Here is a 27466-nt window from a genome sequence, read left to right as displayed (position 1 = left end):
ATCGAAGACCAAAACACCTGGGCCTCTGTAGACACCATCACACGAATTCCCAATACCTCATCTATGATCAAAATCACCTTTTCAAACATAGATATGGCTACCCAAGCACTCGCTAATGGACTAGCAATCTCATATTACCACATACATCCACGCCACATTGAACCTGAACGTTTTGCCCATGTCTCTCCCTGTTGGAACTGTTACTCTTATCAACATTCAACAAAGGACTGTCCCATTAAAGACAAAAAGTTCTGTTCTACCTGTGGAAAAGAAGGTCATAACTTCAAAGCCTGCACCACCACCAATGCCACTCCAACATGTCTTAACTGCAAGGGTACTCATCATACCCTTGCAGCTAAATGCCCACTACAAAAAGAAGTAATGTCAAAAAAATTAAAGAAGAAACCAAGAAGAATAGTCCCAAATCGCCGACATATACCGCCATTTCAAAACTCCAGTCGGACACCACCAGAATTCTACAAGCCACACAGCAGTCATCTCTATCCAGCAATTCCCTTTCTGCACTCCCTGATGCTGCTTCCTCTAAGGTGTTGTACTGCATGATGTATGCACACCTTGCAAATGCAGCAAACCCAGGCACATTCAACACTACAATTAACGAACTATTCCGTCTTAACAACATGCCATCATTCAACTTTCCTGACTCGCCAACATCACAGGACTACCTCAAGATTATCCCAAACATCGCTAACTTCACATCAACTTCAGGCCCAAATCCTAACTCTGCCCCAAGAAACACTCCTGAACCACGCCCAGTGACCACTGCCACCTCTCAACAACCACCAACAACCAGCCAGACAGCAAATACTCTAGACTCCCAGCCTCCTCTTGACACAATCACTGTAGAAACAACTGAACAAGAATTTCCTGACGAATCCCCCGACAAAGCAGATAGCGATGACTCCAGCACACCCTCTTGGGAAAACCTTACTTTCTACACCTCTCCCTCGAACGCTGACACCATGACCTGCTCAGAACTCTACAAAGGCCTCGGTGATGGAACAGTCAAGTATGCCTGCGAATCACCTCTTCACTTCACACTCACGCAAGTTCTTGAGTTCATCAAGCCTCTTCGTTTCACTTTTTCCAACAAGACAACGCTATACCACCTCTCCAGGAGCAGCTTCAAGAAGTTTGCAAATGGCTCCACTGCAAACCTGCCTCCTCAACTACTAAAATAACCTCCCACATGTCTGCTGCCCTCTGATGGTCCTACCTGCCTGCCCTCTCCTGCGACCTGGAAACTTCCAGCTCTCGAGACTCAAAGACCTCACCTACCACGAGACTGTTGCATACACAGCTTGCTCTCTTCCCGTTTTTTCTCCAAGTCTGTCCCACGATCGCCTTAGCTGCTGGGTCAAGCCCTGGCTCTATTTCTACGACTAAGAACACTCCTCTCCAGGGCTATTCTTCGTCTGTCCCGTCTTCCCCGCTCATCCCATTGGGATCTTACCTGCACTTGCTTGCTTGTTTGCAAGCCGTCCATAATGGTGGTGAAGCAGCAGCTGAGTCGGCGATGGTTTTTGTAGCCCTATATAACTCCAACAACATTGGAAAAGTTGGTAGAATCACTGAATCACTAAAGAAGGAACCCACTACCACCATCACTATGACCTTCTACCACTATTACAACTGTTACCACCATCACTACTACCTTCTACCACCATCACTACCACCAAAGAAAGCTTCTAGTGCCAGCCCTTTGGTAAAGAATGTGAGAAACACATAATTTATGAAAAAGTTTGTAGAAAAATACAAAGATGGTGGTGGGAGTGGAAGCAGTTGTGATAGTGGTTGATGAACATAAGAACATAAGAAAGGAGGATCACTGCAGCAGGCCTGTTGGCCCATGCTCGGCAGGTCCTTTACAATTCATCCCACTAACTAAACATTTTCCCAACCCAGTTCTCAATGCTACCCAAGAAATAAGCTCTGATAACTCTATCCACTCATTTGGGACTTGCAAATGAGTGGATAGAGTTATCAGAGCTTATTTCTTGGGTAGCATTGAGGACTGGGTTGGGAAAATGTTTCATTAGTGGGATGAACTGTAAAGGACCTGCCGAGCATGGGCCAACAGGCCTGCTGCAGTGATCCTCCTTTCTTATGTTCATCAACCACTATCACAACTGCTTCCACTCTACCACCACCATCTTTGTATTTTTCTATAAACTTTTTCATAAATTATGTGTTTCTCACATTCTTTACCAAAGGGCTGGCACTAGAAGCTTTATTTGGAGCCATGATAGCTTATTTAGCACTTGCAGGCACTAAAATCAATGGAATATTATGAAATATTTCGTAGGAGCATGTGAGGGGACCGTCACTCACTGGTAAACAATGGCACACTGGCTGGGAAGGAAAAGTCGAGGCGGCTCAGAGCGTGAGTACGCGTCCAGGACGGAGGACTATTAGGACTATTAGCGAGTTACCGGACAATTTGTGAGCCAATATTTTGACGAAAAAACAGGACTATTTCCGAAACGGGAGGGAGGGAAATTTTTTCCCAGTAAAAGTAGGCCTTAGACAAGGATGTGTGATGTCACCGTGGTTGTTTAATATATTTATAGATGGGGTTGTAAGAGAAGTAAATGCGAGGGTCTTGGCAAGAGGCGTGGAGTTAAAAGATAAAGAATCACACACAAAGTGGGAGTTGTCACAGCTGCTCTTTGCTGATGACACTGTGCTCTTGGGAGATTCTGAAGAGAAGTTGCAGAGATTGGTGGATGAATTTGGTAGGGTGTGCAAAAGAAGAAAATTAAAGGTGAATACAGGAAAGAGTAAGGTTATGAGGATAACAAAAAGATTAGGTGATGAAAGATTGAATATCAGATTGGAGGGAGAGAGTATGGAGGAGGTGAACGTATTCAGATATTTGGGAGTGGACGTGTCAGCGGATGGGTCTATGAAAGATGAGGTGAATCATAGAATTGATGAGGGAAAAAGAGTGAGTGGTGCACTTAGGAGTCTGTGGAGACAAAGAACTTTGTCCTTGGAGGCAAAGAGGGGAATGTATGAGAGTATAGTTTTACCAACGCTCTTATATGGGTGTGAAGCGTGGGTGATGAATGTTGCAGCGAGGAGAAGGCTGGAGGCAGTGGAGATGTCATGTCTGAGGGCAATGTGTGGTGTGAATATAATGCAGAGAATTCGTAGTTTGGAAGTTAGGAGGAGGTGCGGGATTACCAAAACTGTTGTCCAGAGGGCTGAGGAAGGGTTGTTGAGGTGGTTCGGACATGTAGAGAGAATGGAGCGAAACAGAATGACTTCAAGAGTGTATCAGTCTGTAGTGGAAGGAAGGCGGGGTAGGGGTCGGCCTAGGAAGGGTTGGAGGGAGGGGGTAAAGGAGGTTTTGTGTGCGAGGGGCTTGGACTTCCAGCAGGCATGCGTGAGCGTGTTTGATAGGAGTGAATGGAGACAAATGGTTTTTAATACTTGACGTGCTGTTGGAGTGTGAGCAAAGTAACATTTATGAAGGGATTCAGGGAAACCGGCAGGCCGGACTTGAGTCCTGGAGATGGGAAGTACAGTGCCTGCACTCTGAAGGAGGGGTGTTAATGTTGCAGTTTAAAAACTGTAGTGTAAAGCACCCTTCTGGCAAGACAGTGATGGAGTGAATGATGGTGAAAGTTTTTCTTTTTCGGGCCACCCTGCCTTGGTGGGAATCGGCCGGTGTGATAATAAAAAAAAAAAAAAATAATTCCGAAACGGACGACTTTCAGGCCGGACAATTATTGAGGGACCACTGTACATAATTTACCTAGGTAGTAAGTTGCCAGACAGCATCCACCCAGGAAGAAACTACTGTCCTGCCAAGTAAGTGTAAAACAGAAGCCTGTAATTGTTTCACATGATAGTAGGATTGCTGGTGTCTTTTCTCTGTCTCATAAACATGCAAGATTTTGGGCAGTTCTTGCTACTTCTACTTACACTAAGGTCACACAATACATGCATGTACAAGCATATATATACAGACCCTTCTGGGTGTTCTTCTATTTTTCTTACTAGTCCGTGTTCTTGTTTATTTCCTCTTATCTCCATGGGGAAGTGGAACAGAATTCTTCCTCCATAAGCCATGCATGTTGTTAGAGGTGACTAAAATGCCAGGAACAAGGGGCTACTAACCCCCTTTTCCTGTATAAATTACTAAATTTAAAAAGAAAAAGAGATTTGATAATAAGTAATACTTATTTTATGAAAAAGAGGATAAATAAATATACAAGGTATGATGTAGCACGTAATGAAAGTAGTTTATTAGATTATGTATTGGTGGATAAAAGGTCGATGGGTAGGCTCCAAGATGTACATGTTTATAGAGGGGCAACTGATATATCAGATCATTATTTAGTTGTAGCTACAGTTAGAGTAAGAGGTAGATGGGAAAAGAGGAAGGTGGCAACAACAAGTAAGAGGGAGGCGAAAGTGTATAATCTAAGGAAGGAGAAAGTTCGGGTGAGATATAAGCAACTATTGGCAGAAAGGTGGGCTAGTGCAAAGATGAGTAGTGGGGGGGGGGGGGTTGAAGAGGGTTGGAGTAGTTTTAAAAATGCAGTATTAGAATGTGGGGCAGAAGTTTGTGGTTATAGGAGGGTGGGGGCAGGAGGAAAGAGGAGTGATTGGTGGAATGATGAAGTAAAGGGTGTGATAAAAGAGAAAAAGGTAGCTTATGAGAGGTTTTTACAAAGCAGAAGTGTTATAAGAAGAGCAGAGTATATGGAGAGTAAAAGAAAGGTAAAGAGAGTGGTGAGAGAGTGCAAAAAGAGAGCAGATGATAGAGTGGGAGAGGCACTATCAAGAAATTTTAATGAAAATAAGAAAAAATTTTGGAGTGAGTTAAACAAGTTAAGAAAGCCTAGGGAAAGTATGGATTTGTCAGTTAAAAACAGAGTAGGGGGGTTAGTAGATGGGGAGAGGGAGGTATTAGGTAGATGGCGAGAATATTTTGAGGAACTTTTAAATGTTAAGGAAGAATGAGAGGCAATAATTTCATGCACTGGTCAGGGAGGTATACCATCTTTTAGGAGTGAAGAAGAGCAGAATGTAAGTGTGGGGGAGGTACGTGAGGCATTACGTAGAATGAAAGGGGGTAAAGCAGCTGGAACTGATGGGATCATGACAGAAATGTTAAAAGCAGGGGGGGGGGGATATAGTGTTGGAGTGGTTGGTACTTTTGTTTAATAAATGTATGAAAGAGGGGAAGGTACCTAGGGATTGGCGGAGAGCATGTATAGTCTCAAGAAATCGTAATGACACGATTGCAAACAAACCATACCCCCGGCCGGGATTGAACCCGCGGTCATAGAGTCTCAAAACTCCAGCCCGTCGCGTTAGCCACTAGACCAGCTAGCCACAATAAGATTCATCCAACTAGGTATATTTCTACACCATAGGAAGGTTAGCACAGGCACCTCTGTGACCACAAATGAAAGTTTTTACAGACGAATCTCCAGCTAGCGTGGCCGTGATGAACTCTAGCTCAAGTCTCTTCACTGCCGTCAACATGACTCAAGAAATCGTAATGACGGGCTGGAGTTTTGAGACTCCATGACTGCGGGTTCAATCCCGGCCGGGGGTATGGTTTGTTTGCAATCGTGTCATTACGATTTCTTGAGTCATGTTGACGGCAGTGAAGGGACTTGAGCTAGAGTTCGTCACGGCCACGCTAGCTGGAGATTCGTCTGTAAAAACTTGCATTTGTGGTCACAGAGGTGCCTGTGCTAACCTTCCTATGGTGTAGAAATATCCCTAGTTGGATGAATCTTATTGTGGCTAGCTGGTCTAGTGGCTAACGCGACGGGCTGGAGTTTTGAGACTCTATGACCGCGGGTTCAATCCCGGCCGGGGGTATGGTTTGGTTAGCATGTATAGTCCCTTTATATAAAGGGAAAGGGGACAAAAGAGACTGTAAAAATTATAGAGGAATAAGTTTACTGAGTATACCAGGAAAAGTGTATGGTAGGGTTATAATTGAAAGAATTAGAGGTAAGACAGAATGTAGGATTGCGGATGAGCAAGGAGGTTTCAGAGTGGATAGGGGATGTGTAGATCAAGTGTTTACATTGAAGCATATATGTGAACAGTATTTAGATAAAGGTAGGGAAGTTTTTATTGCATTTATGGATTTAGAAAAGGCATATGATAATGTGGATAGGGGAGCAATGTGGCAGATGTTGCAAGTATATGGAATAGGTGGTAAGTCATTAAATGCTGTAAAGAGTTTTTATGAGGATATTGAGGCTCAGGTTAGGGTGTGTAGAAAAGAGGGAGACTACTTCCCGGTAAAAGTAGGTCTTAGACAGGGATGTGTAATGTCACCATGGTTGTTTAATATATTTATAGATGGGGTTGTAAAGGAAGTAAATGCTAGGGTGTTCGGGAGAGGGGTGGGATTAAATTTTGGGGAATCAAATTCAAAATGGGAATTGACACAGTTACTTTTTGCTGATGATACTGTGCTTATGGGAGATTCTAAAGAAAAATTGCAAAGGTTAGTGGATGAGTTTGGGAATGTGTGTAAAGGTAGAAAGTTGAAAGTGAACATAGAAAAGAGTAAGGTGATGAGGGTATCAAATGATTTAGATAAAGAAAAATTGGATATCAAATTGGGGAGGAGGAGTATGGAAGAAGTGAATGTTTTCAGATACTTGGGAGTTGACGTGTCGGCGGATGGATTTATGAAGGATGAGGTTAATCATAGAATTAATGAGGGAAAAAGGTGAGTGATGCGTTGAGGTATATGTGGAGTCAAAAAACGTTATCTATGGAGGCAAAGAAGAGAATGTATGAAAGTATAGTAGTACCAACACTCTTATATGGGTGTGAAGCTTGGGTGGTAAATGCAGCAGCGAGGAGACAGTTGGAGGCAGTGGAGATGTCCTGTTTAAGGGCAATGTGTGGTGTAAATATGCAGAAAATTCGGAGTGTGGAAATTAGGAAAAGGTGTGGAGTTAATAAAAGCATTAGTCAGAGGGCTGAAGAGGGGTTGTTGAGGTGGTTTGGTCATTTAGAGAGAATGGATCAAAGTAGAATGACATGAAAAGCATATAAATCTATAGGGGAAGGAAGGCGAGGTAGGGGTCGTCCTCGAAAGGGTTGGAGAGAGGGGGTAAAGGAGGTTTTGTGGGCGAGGGGCTTGGACTTCCAGCAAGCATGCGTGAGCGTGTTAGATAGGAGTGAATGGAGACGAATGGTACTTGGGACCTGACAATCTGTTGGAGTGTGAGCAGGGTAATATTTAGTGAAGGGATTCAGGGAAACCGGTTATTTTCATATAGTCGGACTTGAGTCCTGGAAATGGGAAGTACAATGCCTGCACTTTAAAGGAGGGGTTTGGGATATTGGCAGTTTGGAGGGATATGTTGTGTATCTTTATATGTGTATGCTTCTAAGCTGTTGTATTCTGAGCACCTCTGCAAAAACAGTGATAATGTGTGAGTGTGGTGAAAGTGTTGAATGATGATGGAAGTATTTTCTTTTTGGTGATTTTCTTTCTTTTTTGGGTCACCCTGCCTCGGTGGGAGATGGCAGACTTGTTAAAAAAAAAAAAAAAAAAAAAAAAAAAAAAAGCGAAACTTTCATTTTTCATTTTGGGCCACCCTGCCTCGGTGGAATACAGCCAGTTTGTTGAAAGAAAGAAGATAAGTAATTTACAGTAAGTGCAGCAGAATTACCCTTTTTCTGGATTGACAAACTTACATGATCACAGTATTTATCTGCCAGCCAGAGATCAGAGCATGACGGTGCACAAAACTCAACCGTCATGTCAGCTCCAAAATCATCTTCCATGGACAAGAGTTCCCCTTCTCCTTTCTCTCCCATGCAGTCACCACCATCCCATTCACAAGCAGTTGTGTTGCATGATGAATCACAGTAACCATCACCAAGCCATGAGCCTGGGCATCCTGATGAACATTCTGGTAGTGACCACGATAGATACACCTACAAGAAAAATATTAATGATACAAGTGGACGGAATTAGACAATAAAATGACAAAGAAAGTACTCATTTACATTCCATGTGGGTTTGTCACTGACGAAAATTTATTACACTTTTGTTTGGGTACTGATATCTAGCACTTTGCAGCAATCACAGTATAATTACTTTGTCTTGAACAGTATTTAGTCCATGCTTGGCTTTTAAATGTAAGTGCAAGCTATCCAAAAAAAAATATTAAAAGATGATTAAAATCACAAAAAAAAACATTTCCAGAGTATCCCTATGCTCTGTTGTTATTGTTGGATTAAATGGCTGTGATGATCCAAGAGTCTGTGCTCATTTCTTTGCTTTGAGATTGACTACCAGGATGTTTTTGGAAATGTAAAATATTTAATTCACTTTCATTATGTTATGTTAAAAATTAAAATAAAGTATCATTTCCCTTGCTTTTTCAATAATAAAAATAATAGTATTAAAGTGAAGAGGGTGGTGGGAGGGAGTGACAAGCAAATGTAAACATTGCTGACACCTTCATACATCATCTTGTTTATTTATCACAAAATATGAGTTTATCAGTGATGTACAATGTATATGAAATGGGCACTGCTTACACATTACCTCCAGGTTCCTTCCATTTTCTAACTCTGATTATGCAGAGGAGGAAGAGCAGAAGATATATAAACACTGATGGGAGTCACTCATGGAAAGGTACAGTTCCTGTTAACCCTGAATATGGAAATCATTTATTTTCACAAACTAAAAGTTTCTTAACTAAACTGATGCATAACATATATACATAAGGTACTGTATTCACGTTATATTAAGCGTCCTCTCATTATAACCCTGACTATGCAAATGGAAGGAAGCAAAAGATACAGTATATACTGTAAATCTTGTAGGAGGGGGTAAAGGAGGTTTTGTGGGCAAGGGGCTTGAACTTCCAGCAAGCGTGCATGAGCGTGTTAGATAGGAGTGAATGGAGACAAATGGTTTTTGGGATCTGACGAGCTGTTGGAGTATGAGAAGGGTGATATTTAGTGAAGGGATTCAGGGAAATCAGTTATTTTTATATAGCCGGACTTGAGTACTGGAAATAGGAAGTACAATGCCTGCACTTTAAAGGAGGGGTTTGGGATATTGGCAGTTTGGAGGGATATGTTTTAGTATATCTCTATATATGCTTCTAAACTGTTGTATCTGGGTGCCTCTGCAAAAACAGTGATTATGTATGAGGTGAAAATGTTGAATGATGATGAAGGTATTTTCTTTTTGGGGATTTTCTTTCTTTTTGGGTCACCCTGCCTCAGTGAGAGACGGCTGACTTGTTAAAAAAAAAAAAATTATTTCCAGTATTCTCACATTTTAGCCTAGATGATGCAAGACTATCAAGACACTGCATTTATTGACTGGTATATAGGAAACAGCTGAATTTAGTGACATTTGTTAGCCAGACCTGTGATTCCCATGGTGGTAAACAATTTATATATAAATGGTGTATACTGTGATGGCTCTATGAACCTCAAATACAAACATTCATCATGGTGGTGCCACAAGATTATCCCTTCACTTTCTTGTTTAATTACTGTACTTTTCACACTTTGTTAGTAGTCACTAACATATTCAACATTTGTATAGATACACCTAGGGTGAGTGAATGATAGTTAAAGGCACAGCAATGTGTAGTTACAGTCAAATTATCAATTACTAGCCTTCCTATATGTACTAGCATTTAGCTAGTTTCCCTAAATTTACACAGTCATATATAAACATTACAGCATCGTGATAAAAAAATGATGCAATTTCTCAACCATCGGGTAGCAAAAAAGTACTAATAGATAGCATCTTTATTGATGGTCTACTGTATATTGTACAGCCTCTCCTCACTTAACGACACAGTTCTGTTTCTAAGATCACATCGGTAAACGAATTCGTCGTTAAGCAAAGAGCATACTATAATGGTACAGTATTAGGTTTGTGTCGACCATCTTTGATAATGTTGTAATGTCACCTTTGCACCATTTATAACATTTTTATTATATTGTTTATACAGTAGTGTACTTTATAGTGTAATAAACAGAATAGAGGAAATCAGCTCTAATACACATTATTTAGGTATGCATACTGGTCAGAGAGCCTGTCATAGGTCCAAATTGTCGATAAACGAGTACATCAATAAGCGAGGAGAGGCTGCATTTAAAAATTTAATTGTAATATCAATTAGTAATAAAAATAAAGACAAGTTTAAAGAATCTTTTAAACACCACCTTATACCCAGAGGTAGGGGAATAGAAGTCCTCTGGCCAAACTTCAGATCCAAGCATCACATCATCGTTCAGGTACAGGAAGTGTTCTGATAATCCTGGAATCCTGCAGAATACATTATACAGTACACTAAAAGCTGCTGTATTAAGTTCCTTTGCTCTAACTATAAACTTAGTGAGGATTACCATAGTACATATAGTAATTATATTTTCAACCTACTACATACCAGTAAATCACAATATCCCAGTTTCATTCAGACTTCTGGAGAACTACCTGTGAATGTGACTTTCAATTGCCGGGGAGGAAAATGATGGAAGATGGCTGACATTTGGGAATATTTCTTCATGAGTAATGATCATGAGTCGTGGATGATCCAAGTTCAGCCAATAGGGAATTTGTCCATTAGTCACCAAATAAATTCTTCTAACCCAAGGTGCATATTTTTCTAAAGACCGCAATGAATATCTCAGCTCCTGTAAATTGTAGCAGAGTTAATTAATCTTTTTATCGAAAATTCTAATACCATCTAGAAGACAAAAACACAATATTTTTAATTCTAGATTCTTACTTAAGCATTTAATTGACTACCAGTATTTAATACTTGATGCCACCTCATCAAGAATGTCACACCAACTACTCTGCAAGTCAGACTAAATGTTGATATGTCCATAAGGGTAAACCAACGAGTAATGCCCTTTTTTCTTTTAGAAGGATCACTGAATACTACAGTATACATTTTATATCCTGTGTATTTCAAGTGAAATCAATAACACTACATTATATTGTCTAAAATCTCATCACCTCTACTGCTCTATTGTCACCCAACATGTACTGTATATGGTGATAAACAGTATAAAATGCCAAAATGATGGAAAAGCAGATGCAAATGCAGTATAATGCGAACCATTATAGACAATGTTTCGCAGACACAGTGGCCTTTATCAAGTCACAAACAGAACTTTTCCATTGTACTGTATACAATTAGGATTCTCTATGTATTTTTTGTCAGGACAAAACTGCCAAGCATTAGCAATATGTTTTGACTTAACTGGTCCAGAGTGATAACCACTGAAAGTATTTCAATCTATTGTGATGGCCTCTCAGGAAACAGTTTAAAGCATACAAAAGAATGCATGTTGTATAAAATGTTGGTTGAAAATAAAACATTTACTACTATTACTTGAAAATTGGGAATCAAAACACTGCTCCAGAAAATAGGATAGTGGTTGGTACTCACTGCTTTATTATCTGGAGAAGTGTTTAGCTAAACTGTACATATTTACATAATATATGTATACATATGATGTACGGGTATCTTTATTGTAGACGTTTTGCCATCCAGTGGCTTTATCAATACAAATTCTAGGACATAACTTGAAGACAGTAGGACTATATACAGAAGATGAGGTAATCAGTCCCTCAACCTAGGAGTAGGAGCGAACAGCACCGTAGTCTTGGAGATTCTGAAGCAGAAGGAAGGAGCCTGGCGCTTATATAGAAACGTTAGGTGTAGCAGACGAGGGCATAGTCACTGGTAGGCGGGATTCCCCAGTGGAAGTAGGTCCTTCCCAAAGAGATGGGTTAGTTGTAGTAGTAGTTGTCGTAGCCGTGAAGGTTATGTACATGTCCTTAGAATCAAGATTCCACTGGGGAATCCCGCCTACCAGTGACTATGCCCTCGTCTGCTACACCTAACGTTTCTATATAAGCACCAGGCTCCTTCCTTCTGCTTCAGAATCTCCAAGACTACGGTGCTCTTCGCTCCTACTCCTAGGTTGAGGGACTGATTACCTCATCTTCTGTATATAGTCCTACTGTCTTCAAGTTATGTCCTAGAATTTGTATTGATAAAGCCACTGGATGGCAAAACGTCTACAATAAAGATACCCAGATGTTGCACATGTGTCTTAATTTCATCTTGTCGGTATTATATACTATTCTTGCACAACATATGATGTACAACATATACAGTACATTAGTGTAAATGTGAAAATACTGTGTTTTATATATTTATGATCTAAAACATTTATCTGAATTAGGTTTTGTGGTCACTACTGCAAGAATATTTTTAACACCAAAATTAATATACCTGCAGTCTATTATGGTATAGTGGCTAGTGCTATGGTGGTTACATGGAATTTCTACAATGACAAGGGTGACAGGTAATGGCTTGCCATTTACTATACAGACATGGTGTAAATCAATGCCTCCCTGTATATGCAATAGAGGAATAACGAATACAGGTTTAATTATACTGGAGACTCACCTCATTATCCTCAAATCTATTAACATCAACTTCCTTCCCATGATCTTCATTGTCTGATTGCAGCATTAACATTGCCTGTCGAATTTTAATTACACTGTTGGGTGATGGTTCTATGTGAGTTTTGGACTGCAACAATGCAGTGATCAATCCTTCTTCTTTACACTCCACAAGCTGCACACTTGATGAACCCGAAACACTGCACTGTTGGAAATACAAGGCTGGGTACGTATTTCTTGAAAGCACAAAGATTCGGTGCAAGTCACAACTTTTTCATTTTTATAATAATGAAGCCAGCATGTAATTTTGAGAACTGTTTCTGGATTATCATTATTTCAGTGAAGCAGTTACCCCATGTGGGTCATTCAGAGCAAGGAGTGATGGAGGCTTGATCCTCCATCCTCTAATTACAGCCTGGTCTCTTGACCAATAAAGCTGGCAATAACTGGAGCTTGTAGTTTCAAGAGCAGAATCAACTCCAGAATATTTCAGAATACTGTACCTTAAAAGGGTTGTATACTCATATTTCACTTTTTTGTTCTTGTCTAACCTCAATTCTTTGTCAAAATATCCATACTTACTTTATTAATGGAGATATTAAATGACATGACGACATCTCATAAACTTGTCCCACTTCAACTTTAAACCAATCACTCAAGATAGATTAGCCCTTACATACAATCTACTTTTCTTGAAAAAAAAAAAAAAACTCAAAAAAAAAAAGCCTCCCTACTACTCTCTAAACTTTCACAATATTCTACAATCCATATTTGTTAACCCAAAAGATTTTTTTCAATCCATAAATGCAGTAAATGCCTTTTTTCTTTCTCCAACACTCTTAACTATCATCCTCATAGTCAAAAGCTGATTCACATAACCATGTTCCTCCAATATTTTTGCTCTTTTTTTTTTTTTTTTTTTTTTTTTTTACAGTATCAGTAATTCAGCTGTTGTTGAAATTGCTTTTGTCATTTTTTCATGCTTCTGTATCATCTTAAGGTACAAAAGATGTTATGTAGAACTGTACAATATTTGAAAAATTTACAAAAGCTATTCCCATGAAGCAATCACATAAATGTTTGCACTAACAATTATGCATGGAAAAGAAGGTGATGTAACTTTGCATGTAGCTACAAGAAAAAAAAGATATAAGAAGAAATTCCATAATTCTCTATGAGGAAGTGGAGAAGAATCCTTCCTTCAAATGCTATGCACGCTGTAAGAGACAACAAAAATGCCACGAGCAAGGGGCTAATAACCCCTTTTCCTGTATAAATTATTAAATGTTAAAAGAAGAAAAACTTTAAGTTTCTTTTTTTAAGATCATCATAATATTGGAATCACAAAAACTGAAAACAGCATACGAAGCTTGTGTCTGGAATAAGTTAATGAAGCAATATGCACTTACTAAGGCTGTTATATCTTTTTGGTGTGGGAAGAGAGATGTCAAGAGTGTATCATGAGGAACATTGGCACTCCCAGTCACTAGTACTGCTTGTTGCTGTTTCATACCCCAGCCACCACCAACATCTGTGTGACAATACAAAATGTAACTGGTAATGTGTGCATTTTGTAGCTGAAGATATGGGTTCAAATTCCCCACCATTCCTTCTTCACAAAATCTGGAACTCCTGCCTGAAAACTCTAGAACCGCAGACTCAACCACCATTTTCAAAACTACGGTTACAAAACATCTCATCTCCATAACACACCCCATCATCAGCTAACCAAATGAAAACCAACTAATTATCTGTTTTGTATCATGAATACATCCAAAACAATAATTTACACCTACACCCGCCCAAATGACTGTAAACATAAAATTCCTAATATAGCTATTGCTTATTAAATCTTAAGTTAGTCCTAAGTTTGCCTAAGATACTCATCCACTATATGAGCTTTAATAGAAACAATGTATCATGCCAAGACAAACTGAATCCCATTACTAAATCTACCATTTTTAATATTATTATATGATTTGTACTACCTAACCATTTTAAATCTAATTATGAATGTACCTAACTGGGTATGTATCTAATTATGTATCTAATAATACGTTCAAATGTACTGCTCAATTATAACCTATATCAATATAGCGTAAGAATTAGCATTAGTCTGCCCGAAGTGCCTAGGCAAAATTGTGGCCTTCTTTGTGATTAAAATTTTATAGCATGTAAACCACACGTTGTAAGCTTTACAAGGAAATAAATATTTGAATTTGAATTGAACTGAATTGAATATATACTTTCTTCTCATCCAATATTATCATGTCGCACCTACTTGCTATAATCACTTCAAACAAACAAACTGAAATTCAATATACAGTAAGGCCCTGCTTTACGGCGTTTCGCCTTACGGCGTTCCGCTAATACGGCGATGTCAAATTATGACCAAAATTTGCTATACAGCAAGCGATCTTTTAAATACAGCACCCCCACCCGGTTTGTTTACATTTTCTGTGACCACATCTATTATGTCAGGAAACTTTCCAAAATTTCAAGTGTTTTAAAGTTACTGCATATTTTATATGTACTCTGATAATTATACTTATGTGTACCTATTATATTATCTATTATCACACCGGCCGATTCCCACCAAGGCAGGGTGGCCCGAAAAAGAAAAACTTTCACCATCATTCACTCCATCACTGTCTTGCCAGAAGGGTGCTTTACACTACAGTTTTTAAACTGCAACATTAACACCCCTCCTTCAGAGTGCAGGCACTGTACTTCCCATCTCCAGGACTCAAGTCCGGCCTGCCGGTTTCCCTGAATCCCTTCATAAATGTTACTTTGCTCACACTCCAACAGCACGTCAAGTATTAAAAACCATTTGTCTCCATTCACTCCTATCAAACACGCTCACGCATGCCTGCTGGAAGTCCAAGCCCCTCGCACACAAAACCTCCTTTACCCCCTCCCTCCAACCCTTCCTAGGCCGACCCCTACCCCGCCTTCCTTCCACTACAGACTGATACACTCTTGAAGTCATTCTGTTTCGCTCCATTCTCTCTACATGTCCGAACCACCTCAACAACCCTTCCTCAGCCCTCTGGACAACAGTTTTGGTAATCCCGCACCTCCTCCTAACTTCCAAACTACGAATTCTCTGCATTATATTCACACCACACATTGCCCTCAGACATGACATCTCCACTGCCTCCAGCCTTCTCCTCGCTGCAACATTCATCACCCACGCTTCACACCCATATAAGAGCGTTGGTAAAACTATACTCTCATACATTCCCCTCTTTGCCTCCAAGGACAAAGTTCTTTGTCTCCACAGACTCCTAAGTGCACCACTCACTCTTTTTCCCTCATCAATTCTATGATTCACCTCATCTTTCATAGACCCATCCGCTGACACGTCCACTCCCAAATATCGGAATACGTTCACCTCCTCCATACTCTCTCCCTCCAATCTGATATTCAATCTTTCATCACCTAATCTTTTTGTTATCCTCATAACCTTACTCTTTCCTGTATTCACCTTTAATTTTCTTCTTTTGCACACCCTACCAAATTCATCCACCAATCTCTGCAACTTCTCTTCAGAATCTCCCAAGAGCACAGTGTCATCAGCAAAGAGCAGCTGTGACAACTCCCACTTTGTGTGTGATTCTTTATCTTTTAACTCCACGCCTCTTGCCAAGACCCTCGCATTTACTTCTCTTACAACCCCATCTATAAATATATTAAACAACCAAGGTGACATCACACATCCTTGTCTAAGGCCTACTTTTACTGGGAAAAAATTTCCCTCTTTCCTACATACTCTAACTTGAGCCTCACTATCCTCGTAAAAACTCTTCACTGCTTTCAGTAACCTACCTCCTACACCATACACTTGCAACATCTGCCACATTGCCCCCCTATCCACCCTGTCATACGCCTTTTCCAAATCCATAAATGCCACAAAGACCTCTTTAGCCTTATCTAAATACTGTTCACTTATATGTTTCACTGTAAACACCTGGTCCACACACCCCCTACCTTTCCTAAAGCCTCCTTGTTCATCTGCTATCCTATTCTCCGTCTTACTCTTAATTCTTTCAATTATAACTCTACCATACACTTTACCAGGTACACTCAACAGACTTATCCCCCTATAATTTTTGCACTCTCTTTTATCCCCTTTGCCTTTATACAAAGGAACTATGCATGCTCTCTGCCAATCCCTAGGTACCTTACCCTCTTCCATACATTTATTAAATAATTGCACCAACCACTCCAAAACTATATCCCCACCTGCTTTTAACATTTCTATCTTTATCCCATCAATCCCGGCTGCCTTACCCCCTTTCATTTTACCTACTGCCTCACGAACTTCCCCCACACTCACAACTGGCTCTTCCTCACTCCTACAAGATGTTATTCCTCCTTGCCCTATACACGAAATCACAGCTTCCCTATCTTCATCAACATTTAACAATTCCTCAAAATATTCCTTCCATCTTCCCAATACCTCTAACTCTCCATTTAATAACTCTCCTCTCCTATTTTTAACTGACAAATCCATTTGTTCTCTAGGCTTTCTTAACTTGTTAATCTCACTCCAAAACTTTTTCTTATTTTCAACAAAATTTGTTGATAACATCTCACCCACTCTCTCATTTGCTCTCTTTTTACATTGCTTCACCACTGTCTTAACTTCTCTCTTTTTCTCCATATACTCTTCCCTCCTTGCATCACTTCTACTTTGTAAAAACTTCTCATATGCTAACTTTTTCTCCCTTACTACTCTCTACTCTACTCTACCTGTACTTAAATATACTTACACACTGTGCTGGTATGCAAGTACACATTAAAATCGCTAAGTCTCTCTCTACTCATGACGCCAATACTAAGTAATAATAACCACTCTTGGGCACACTAAATGTCTTATTTTACATCAATATAGGCATTTTCATTAATCCATCTATGATATTTTCCTCAAAATTATATATGAAACCCATTACATAGCATATAAACATAATACATACACTCAGAATAAAAAAATGATGTAAATATGAGATTTGTTTACAAAGCAGCTGTGTAGGTAGTGTCGGAAGAATTACGTTTTCTCTAGTCAAACACTGGGGGGTAACTGTAGAAAAATATTCTTTTCGTATGCCTTTACACTATGTATAGCAATTCACGACCCTTGTGGGTTTAGTGCTTTTTATAATAAATGATAATAATAATTATTATTATTATTAATATTAATAATAATACTGTATTATTATTATTATTAATATTAATAATAATAATAAATGTATGAAAGAGGGGAAGGTACCTAGGGATTGGCGGAGAGCATGTATAGTCCCTTTATATAAAGGGAAAGGGGACAAAAGAGATTGTAAAAATTATAGAGGAATAAGTTTACTGAGTATACCAGGAAAAGTACACGGTAGAGTTATAACTGAAAGAATTAGAGGTAAGACAGAATGTAGAATTGCGGATGAGCAAGGAGGCTTCAGAGTAGGAAGAGGATGTGTAGATCAAGTGTTTACATTGAAGCATATATGTGAACAGTATTTAGATAAAGGTAGGGAAGTTTTTATTGCATTTATGGATTTAGAAAAGGCATATGATAGAGTGGATAGAGGAGCAATGTGGCAGATGTTGCAAGTTTATGGAATAGGTGGTAAGTTATTAAATGCTGTAAAGAGCTTTTATGAGGATAGTGAGGCTCAGGTTAGGGTGTGTAGAAGAGAGGGAGAATACTTCCCGGTAAAAGTAGGTCTTAGACAGGGATGTGTAATGTCACCATGGTTGTTTAATATATTTATAGATGGGGTTGTAAAAGAAGTAAATGCTAGGGTGTTCGGGAGAGGGGTGGGATTAAATTATGGGGAATCAAATTCAAAATGGGAATTGACACAGTTACTTTTTGCTGATGATACTGTGCTTATGGGAGATTCTAAAGAAAAATTGCAAAGGTTAGTGGATGAGTTTGAGAATGTGTGTAAAGGTAGAAAGTTGAAAGTGAACATAGAAAAGAGTAAGGTGATGAGGGTATCAAATGATTTAGATAAAGAAAAATTGGATATCAAATTGGGGAGGAGGAGTATGGAAGAAGTGAATGTTTTCAGATACTTGGGAGTTGACGTGTCGGCGGATGGATTTATGAAGGATGAGGTTAATCATAGAATTGATGAGGGAAAAAAGGTGAGTGGTGCGTTGAGGTATATGTGGAGTCAAAAAACGTTATCTATGGAGGCAAAGAAGGGAATGTATGAAAGTATAGTAGTACCAACACTCTTATATGGATGTGAAGCTTGGGTGGTAAATGCAGCAGCGAGGAGACGGTTGGAGGCAGTGGAGATGTCCTGTCTAAGGGCAATGTGTGGTGTAAATATTATGCAGAAAATTCGGAGCGTGGAAATTAGGAGAAGGTGTGGAGTTAATAAAAGCATTAGTCAGAGGGCAGAAGAGGGGTTGTTGAGGTGGTTTGGTCATTTAGAGAGAATGGATCAAAGTAGAATGACATGGAAAGCATATAAATCTATAGGGGAAGGAAAGAGGGGTAGGGGTCATCCTCGAAAGGGTTGGAAAGAGGGGGTAAAGGAGGTTTTGTGGGCGAGGGGCTTGGACTTCCAGCAAGCGTGCATGAGCGTGTTAGATAGGAGTGAATGGAGACGAATGATACTTGGGAACTGACGATCTGTTGGAGTGTGAGCAGGGTAATATTTAGTGAAGGGATTCAGGGAAACCGGTTTTCATATAGTTGGACTTGAGTCCTGGAAATGGGAAGTACAATGCCTGCACTTTAAAGGAGGGGTTTGGGATATTGGCAGTTTGGAGGGATATGTTGTGTATCTTTATACGTATATGCTTCTAAACTGTTGTATTCTGAGCACCTCTGCAAAAGCAGTGATAATGTGTGAGTGTGGTGAAAGTGTTGAATGATGATGAAAGTATTTTCTTTTTGGGGATTTTCTTTCTTTTTTTGGGTCACCCTGCCTCGGTGGGAGACGGCCGACTTGTTGAAAAAAAAAAAAAAAAAAAAAATATTATTATTATTATTATTATTATTAGTAGTATTATTATTATTATTATTATTATTATTATTATTATTATTATTATTATTATTATTATCTTCATTCACTCTAAAAATGGTGTGTTGCTGTTTGTTTATTCTGAACTAACTTGTACAACTTGTACACAATGTAAGAGTATTTGTATTGTGAGGTAATTATTATTAAAATAAAAAAATATTGAGGTAAATGTTTTACAAACTCTTACAAATGGACGTGAATGAACTAAAAGTAGACACACATTAATACGCATTTCGCCTGACCAAGTGATCGTCCACTACCTGTTCAGTTTGTGTTCTTACATTGTCTCAACTCTGCATCTCGTTCTCTCTCTCTCGTTTACTCTTTCATTAACTAGTTGGCTCTCATTGACGATGGCGTCTAAGGTTAGCTGTAATAAAAAGAGAAGTAAGCCTCTTGCTTTAAGTGCCAAGTTAGAGGATGATGGTGTGCCATTTTGATTTTATTCAATAAACATCCTGCCACTCGCCTCTCACACATTAATATTAATATTTTAAGGTAAGTAATAAGTGTACTCTGTGTGTATCTTACCTTTTATTGTGTTTTAATGCGTATTTCTATTGCTAACTTAATGTAAGTTAGTGTAAACTTGTTGTCTGGCATTTATTGCATATTTTATATGCTCTGATAATAATACTTGTGGAGCCGGGTGGAGGGACAACATTACGTTTTCTCTGTTCAGCCATCAGAGAAAACGTGTATGAATCTGCGTTTGGCCCAGCCACTCCCCCACTCCGCTTTTGTTTACAATTTTCGGCATGAATTATTCATTACTTCTACCTTCGTTTATGATGGCATCTAAAGGTAGTTGTTAGAAATTATTAAATTCAGTGAACAAGGCATGTCGATGTTAATAATATGGCTCTGGGCCACAGTGTAGGTAGCCGGTAGGTGTAGCCCAGGCTACACCTAACGGCTACCTACACTGACTTTATACAAATAAATACTAATCACCTCTCTTCCTATATTAAGACTACACATTTTAAGGTAAATAATGAGTGTACTGTATGTGCATTTTACCTCTCTGGGATGTTTTAACCCCTTCAGGGTCCAAGGCCAAAATCTGAAGTGGTGCTCCAGTGTCCAAGAAATTTTGAAAAAAAAAAAAAAAATTATTATTTTTTCTTACAGAATTAAAGAGCATATTTTTGTGAAGGTAATAAGACAAAAAAAAAAAATTCTGATCAGTACTTACTGAGATACAGTGCCAAGAAGTTTGTCCAAAATGATGTGGTGGCGGCAACATCGACGAATTCGACATATGCGCATTACATTATTTAGCGGTTTTTATAGTCTTTTCTTTTCTTTTCCAATTTTTTTCTTTTCCTACTAACATTTGGGGCCTGAGAGACCAATAATGTATATATATAAACTCACTGTATTGAACACAATAACTGCACTAAAGTTATTATCATATTAATGTTTACCACTGTTGTTTATTACAATAAACATGCACAAATCTTGTATAATACTAATGTTCTATCATATATTTACATATTTACAATCACTGGACATGGTTTTAGAACTGCTGGAGCTTGTGGAACTCCTTGAAACAAGGCGCCATGCACAGAGGCACCTTACATTCCTCACACATAAACCGAGTGTCTTTGAGTCTTTGTTGCCGTCGTTTTGTTTGTGTACAGACGATGCATCTCTTCTGAGCGAATTTCTTCTGAGTTGAAGGAAGTTGTACATGTATTATGAAATGATCACCTTCCCTCCTCAAACGCTTGGGTATATCCTGAGTAATTCGAGGACCTTGTTGTATAGCAGGTGTTCTTACCTGGTACTTCATTATGAGTTGTCTGACAACAGACAAACAAAATTCACCATACGGTGGTCTGTTGCCAGTCTTTATTTGGTACATATTATATGCATTGAGCATTGAAATGTCCATGAGATGGAAGAAAAGTTTCATGTACCACTTGTAACTCTTACAAACACAGTCAACAAAACCAATCTGCATGTCACCTTTGTCAACCAAGCGCATGTTTTGTGTATAATCAATCACTGTCACTGGTTTTCGAATACGTTCATTAGTCACTCGATCAACTTTGCCACTGTCTTGCATTTCATTACGGTGAATGGTTGTCAACAATGTGACATCTCGTTTGTCGTGCCACCGTAATGCCATGATGTCATTGGCAGTAAACACCTGCAAGTCATCACCACGAGCACCTGCGTTGAGCCTGGGCATATGTTTACGATTAGAACGCACTGTGCCACACACATCTGTCTTGTTCACTTGCATGAAATCACTGAGTAATGGGCTTGTGTACCAGTTATCGGTATATAATGTATGCCCCTTACCAAGATAAGGTGCCATCATGTTTCTCACTACGTCACCTGAGATACCCAAGTGGTGCGTTGAGGTATATGTGGAGTCAAAAAACGTTATCTATGGAGGCAAAGAAGGGAATGTATGAAAGTATAGTAATACCAACACTCTTATATGGATGTGAAGCTTGGGTGGTAAATGCAGCAGCGAGGAGACGGTTGGAGGCAGTGGAGATGTCCTGTCTAAGGGCAATGTGTGGTGTAAATTTTATGCAGAAAATTCGGAGTGTGGAAATTAGGAGAAGGTGTGGAGTTAATAAAAGCATTAGTCAGAGGGCAGAAGAGGGGTTGTTGAGGTGGTTTGGTCATTTAGAGAGAATGGATCAAAGTAGAATGACATGGAAAGCATATAAATCTATAGGGGAAGGAAAGAGGGGTAGGGGTCGTCCTCAAAAGGGTTGGAAAGAGGGAGTAAAGGAGGTTTTGTGGGCGAGGGGCTTGGACTTCCAGCAAGCGTGCATGAGCGTGTTAGATAGGAGTGAATGGAGACAAATGATACTTGGGACCTGACGATCTGTTGGAGTGTGAGCAGGGTAATATTTAGTGAAGGGATTCAGGGAAACCGGTTATTTTCATATAGTCGGACTTGAGTCCTGGAAATGGGAAGTACAATGCCTGCACTTTAAAGGAGGGGTTTGGGATATTGGCAGTTTGGAGGGATATGTTGTGTATCTTTATACGTATATGCTTCTAAACTGTTGTATTCTGAGCACCTCTGCAAAGGCAGTGATAATGTGTGAGTGTGGTGAAAGTGTTGAATGATGATGAAAGTATTTTCTTTTTGGGGATTTTCTTTTTGGGGATTTTCTTTCTTTTTTGGGTCACCCTGCCTCGGTGGGAGACGACCGACTTGTTGAAAAAAAAAAAAAAATCTTGGTATCTTTCAATGTTTTACTTCCCGTGTATACAACAATATCCAACACTAGGCCACTGTCACAGTCACAGAGTACAAACAGTTTTATACCAAAGCGTTTCCTCTTGCTCGGTATATACTGCTTGAATGACAGTCTACCTTTGAACAAAATCAAAGACTCGTCAATTACAAGATTCTTGAATGGATAAAACTATATGCTGAACTTTTGTTTGAGATACATGAAAACATTTCTAATCTTGTATAACCTGTCACTTCTGTCAGGCCTGGTTTTGTCAGAGAAGTGCAACATATGTAAGAGTAAGATAAACCTGTTCACTGGGATGATTTCACTGAAGACCGGGGTAGAAATTAGCCGATCTGTGGACCAGTATGCTTTTATATTATGCTTATAGACATGAGGCATAAGCATTATTGTTGCAAAAAGCAAATACATTTCTGCAACAGTCATCTCTTTCCATCTGTGTAGTCTTGACTGTGGTGATATGATCGTATTTGCCATGGTGTACTCAAAATACTTATTACTTTCCCTGACAATAGTTTTCATCAATGGCTGGTCAAAGAATAATTCAAAGAATTCCAGTTCATTGGCCGTGGTTCCAAGGGGACAAGTAGGTAGAATTCCACTTTGAGAGTCATCAAAGTGGTGAGGCTTGGGAACAAAATTGGGATTTTGCTGCCAATCCCACATACAGTTTGCTGGTGGATACTGGACATCATAGGCTGGTTGTGCGGGTGGTTGTGGTTGTGGTGGGCTGGTGGCTGACGCTCCGCTTTGTCCTTGAACAGACGAGTCAGCAGCGTGGGTTCCAGCCTGGGCTGGTGAGTCACGCATGGCGGTGCCACTACCATCTCCACTACCACCATCCACTGATGCCTGTGGTCTATCCATGCCAAGTGTAGCCACATCATCCTCACTATCACTACCTAAAACTGGTGTAGGGCCACGGGATGTACTCCAGGATGTACTCCGTCCCCTGGGCACAGCATAGGGTACACTACCCGAGCGCATGCGGTGGCGAATATACCAACACTTCACTGGTGAATATGATTCCTCACTATCACTACTCGAATGATCGTTAAGCGCAATAAAATCACAATCCACGTCACTGTCATCATCATTACTGAAGTCAGAGGCCTGGCCACACGAAAATATTAGTTTTCTCTTGCGTTGAGGCACAACCGACCGTGAGTCACGAGTCCCCACACCAGAGGTAGAAGGTTGAGGATCGTCAGGGTTTTCTGCACTGTTATCGACATCCTGGTCATTCCTTTCGGTCACTAACTGATCAAAGCCATAGAATTCGTCTTCATTTCCACTTCCATCAGTGTCGGAACTATCAGATAGGAAGAGCAGAGTCCCAATTTTCCGGGGAGTGAGAGCTGACTTGCAACGAGGCATGGTGAACAAGGGTAACTGAGCCGGCGTTCCCACAATGCTATGCGGGCGCCTAGATTTTTTGTTTATGGCGCACACCCACCACGCAGACCCGTTCTCTCACATGTAGGCCTATGAGCGCTTTTGCGCTAAATTTGACGGCGCTAGAATTTTGGCGTAGATCTACGGTTTGGACACTCAACGTGAAGTCGTAGATCTATGGGACGGACCCTGAAAGGGTTAAATATCGTATATTAAGTATGAGACGGGGAGCCAGTGCTACCTACACCTGGGCTACCTGCACCTGACTTCCTACAAATAAGTACTACTCACCTCTCTCCCTACATTAAGATTACAAATACTTTAAGATAAGTAATAAATTTACTGTGACTGTATTTTACTTTGTGTGTTTTTAATGCCTAGTTCTATTACTAACTTAATATAATTTAGTGTAAACTTGTTGTCTGGCATTTATATGCATTTATAAATGGAAAAAAATGGAGTTCTGCCTTCCGGCGATGTCTGCTTTCTGGTGACAGCCTGGAACCTAACCCGCCGTATAAGTGGGGCCCTACTGTATACCATATATCAAATATACAAAAGTTAATAGAATTTATGATCATCAGGAGGAAGCTCTAAACCACAGGGGTCATGGGAGGGGAGGAGGTGGCTTCAGACTAGTGCTCAGTTATATTCAACTCAGCATTCAAATAACAATATAATGCCCAATAGTTTTAAGCTCTAGTTCAGTATGCCCAAAATGCTCTGCATAATCAGGGACGTTTCAAAGCGCATGAAATGTCACCTAATTCTGTAACAACTGCGGACATTTTGAAAATTGTTTGTTAGTTTGAGGAAAGCACATATCATGCATGAGTGTCTTCAAGAGTGTTTTTACTACAGTACGCTTACAAATTTATATTAAAAAGGTGTAGCACAGCTGGTCATTTGAATTGTGATGTCCATGCACTTCTGGAAAGACAGCTAGAGAACGAGTGACTGTGAATGTGTTTCTTTCTGCCTTGGTGAAAAATGGTCTGTATGTTTATACTACTACTACTGCTAATGATAATAATAATAAGAACAATAACAATGGAGGTGAGAAGTACAGTACCTGCACTCTAAAGAAGGGAAGAGGATGTTGTTAGAAGGGCCATGTGAATTGTAAAGTCAGCATGCTTCTAGAAAGACAGAAATTTGAATGAATGATGGTGAATGCATTTCATGTTTTTTGTCCTTGGACCACTCTACTTTGGTGTAAAATGTCCACACATTAAAAATGCTGTAGTAATTTACATTTGCTAAAATAAATTTCCACTCAATCATCCTTCTGAAAAACAAATATCATACTATACAGTATACCTGAAGTCCAGTAAGCCTGTTTTGGTCGTGAACCATTTTTCGAAGCAAGTGCTATTTTCTCCAGCACTGTTGGAACGAGTCTCACATCAGTTACACGAATTACAGTAAAGTTGTGTGGTCGACTACCATGTGCCACTAACAGGTGCCCCACTTCCAGCACAGAAGGGACTGATTCTAATGTGCCCTTTGACAATGTTGAGTTTCTGGAAAATAAATACAAAGTGGTACAGATCATGACTGAATTAAAAATTTCTTGGTAATTTCATAGTGCTGTATAACTTTGATTTAATGGACCCCTGATTTAACAGATTTCAGATTTTTTTTTTTTTTTTTTTTTCAACAAGTCGGTCGTCTCCCACCGAGGCAGGGTGACCCAAAAAAAGAAAGAAAATCCCCAAAAAGAAAATACTTTCATCATCATTCAACACTTTCACCACACTCACACATTATCACTGCTTTTGCAGAGGTGCTCAGGATACAACAGTTTAGAAGCATATATGTATAAAGATACACAACATATCCCTCCAAACTGCCAATATCCCAACCCCCTCCTTTAAAGTGCAGGCATTGTACTTCCCATTTCCAGGACTCAAGTCCGACTATATGAAAATAACCGGTTTCCCTGAATCCCTTCACTAAATATTACCCTGCTCACACTCCAACAGATCGTCAGGTCCCAAGTATCATTCGTCTCCATTCACTCCTATCTAACACGCTCATGCACGCTTGCTGGAAGTCCAAGCCCCTCGCCCACAAAACCTCCTTTACCCCCTCTTTCCAACCCTTTCGAGGACGACCCCTACCCCTCTTTCCTTCCCCTATAGATTTATATGCTTTCCATGTCATTCTACTTTGATCCATTCTCTCTAAATGACCAAACCACCTCAACAACCCCTCTTCTGCCCTCTGAATAATGCTTTTATTAACTCCACACCTTCTCCTAATTTCCACACTCCGAATTTTCTGCATAATATTTACACCACACATTGCCCTTAGACAGGACATCTCCACTGCCTCCAACCGTCTCCTCGCTGCTGCATTTACCACCCAAGCTTCACATCCATATAAGAGTGTTGGTACTACTATACTTTCATACATTCCCTTCTTTGCCTCCATAGATAACGTTTTTTGACTCCACATATACCTCAATGCACCACTCACCTTTTTTCCCTCATCAATTCTATGATTAACCTCATCCTTCATAAATCCATCCGCCGACACGTCAACTCCCAAGTATCTGAAAACATTCACTTCTTCCATACTCCTCCTCCCCAATTTGATATCCAATTTTTCTTTATCTAAATCATTTGATATCCTCATCACCTTACTCTTTTCTATGTTCACTTTCAACTTTCTACCTTTACACACATTCTCAAACTCATCCACTAACCTTTGCAATTTTTCTTTAGAATCTCCCATAAGCACAGTATCATCAGCAAAAAGTAACTGTGTCAATTCCCATTTTGAATTTGATTCCCCATAATTTAATCCCACCCCTCTCCCGAACACCCTAGCATTTACTTCTTTTACAACGCCATCTATAAATATATTAAACAACCATGGTGACATTACACATCCCTGTCTAAGACCTACTTTTACCGGGAAGTATTCTCCCTCTCTTCTACACACCCTAACCTGAGCCTCACTATCCTCATAAAAGCTCTTTACAGCATTTAGTAACTTACCACCTATTCCATAAACTTGCAACATCTGCCACATTGCTCCTCTATCCACTCTATCATATGCCTTTTCTAAATCCATAAATGCAATAAAAACTTCCCTACCTTTATCTAAATACTGTTCACATATATGCTTCAATGTAAACACTTGATCTACACATCCCCTACCCACTCTGAAGCCTCCTTGCTCATCCGTAATTCTACATTCTGTCTTACCTCTAATTCTTTCAATTATAACTCTACCGTATACTTTTCCTGGTATACTCAGTAAACTTATTCCTCTATAATTTTTACAATCTCTTTTGTCCCCTTTCCCTT

General features: G+C 39.7%; 1 protein-coding gene across 6 annotated transcripts in view; it reads right to left on the bottom strand.

The window, feature by feature from the left end:
* Gnptab (N-acetylglucosamine-1-phosphate transferase subunits alpha and beta) overlaps positions 1-27466 on the bottom strand; it is a 96315-nt gene that overhangs the window by 40252 nt on the left and 28597 nt on the right. For 4 of the 6 annotated variants that reach the window (XM_070096408.1, XM_070096407.1, XM_070096405.1 and 1 more), the window contains exons 5-10: positions 25470-25672; positions 13891-14012; positions 12486-12686; positions 10493-10692; positions 10222-10324; positions 7717-7959 (exon numbers count right to left, since the gene is read on the bottom strand). In XM_070096408.1, coding sequence (XP_069952509.1) covers positions 7717-7959; positions 10222-10324; positions 10493-10692; positions 12486-12686; positions 13891-14012; positions 25470-25672 — 1072 coding nt within the window. Of the gene's footprint in view, positions 1-7716; positions 7960-10221; positions 10325-10492; positions 10693-12485; positions 12687-13890; positions 14013-25221; positions 25289-25469; positions 25673-27466 lie in introns of those variants that run through there. The other 2 variants (XM_070096409.1, XM_070096411.1) reach the window with 2 other exon arrangements.

The sequence above is a fragment of the Cherax quadricarinatus genome, chromosome 53 (genome assembly GCF_038502225.1).
Source record: "Cherax quadricarinatus isolate ZL_2023a chromosome 53, ASM3850222v1, whole genome shotgun sequence".
NCBI classification, from domain to species: domain Eukaryota; kingdom Metazoa; phylum Arthropoda; class Malacostraca; order Decapoda; family Parastacidae; genus Cherax; species Cherax quadricarinatus.
The sequence above is the reverse complement of the archived record's forward strand: the minus strand, read 5'-3'. Positions and strand labels throughout refer to the sequence as shown.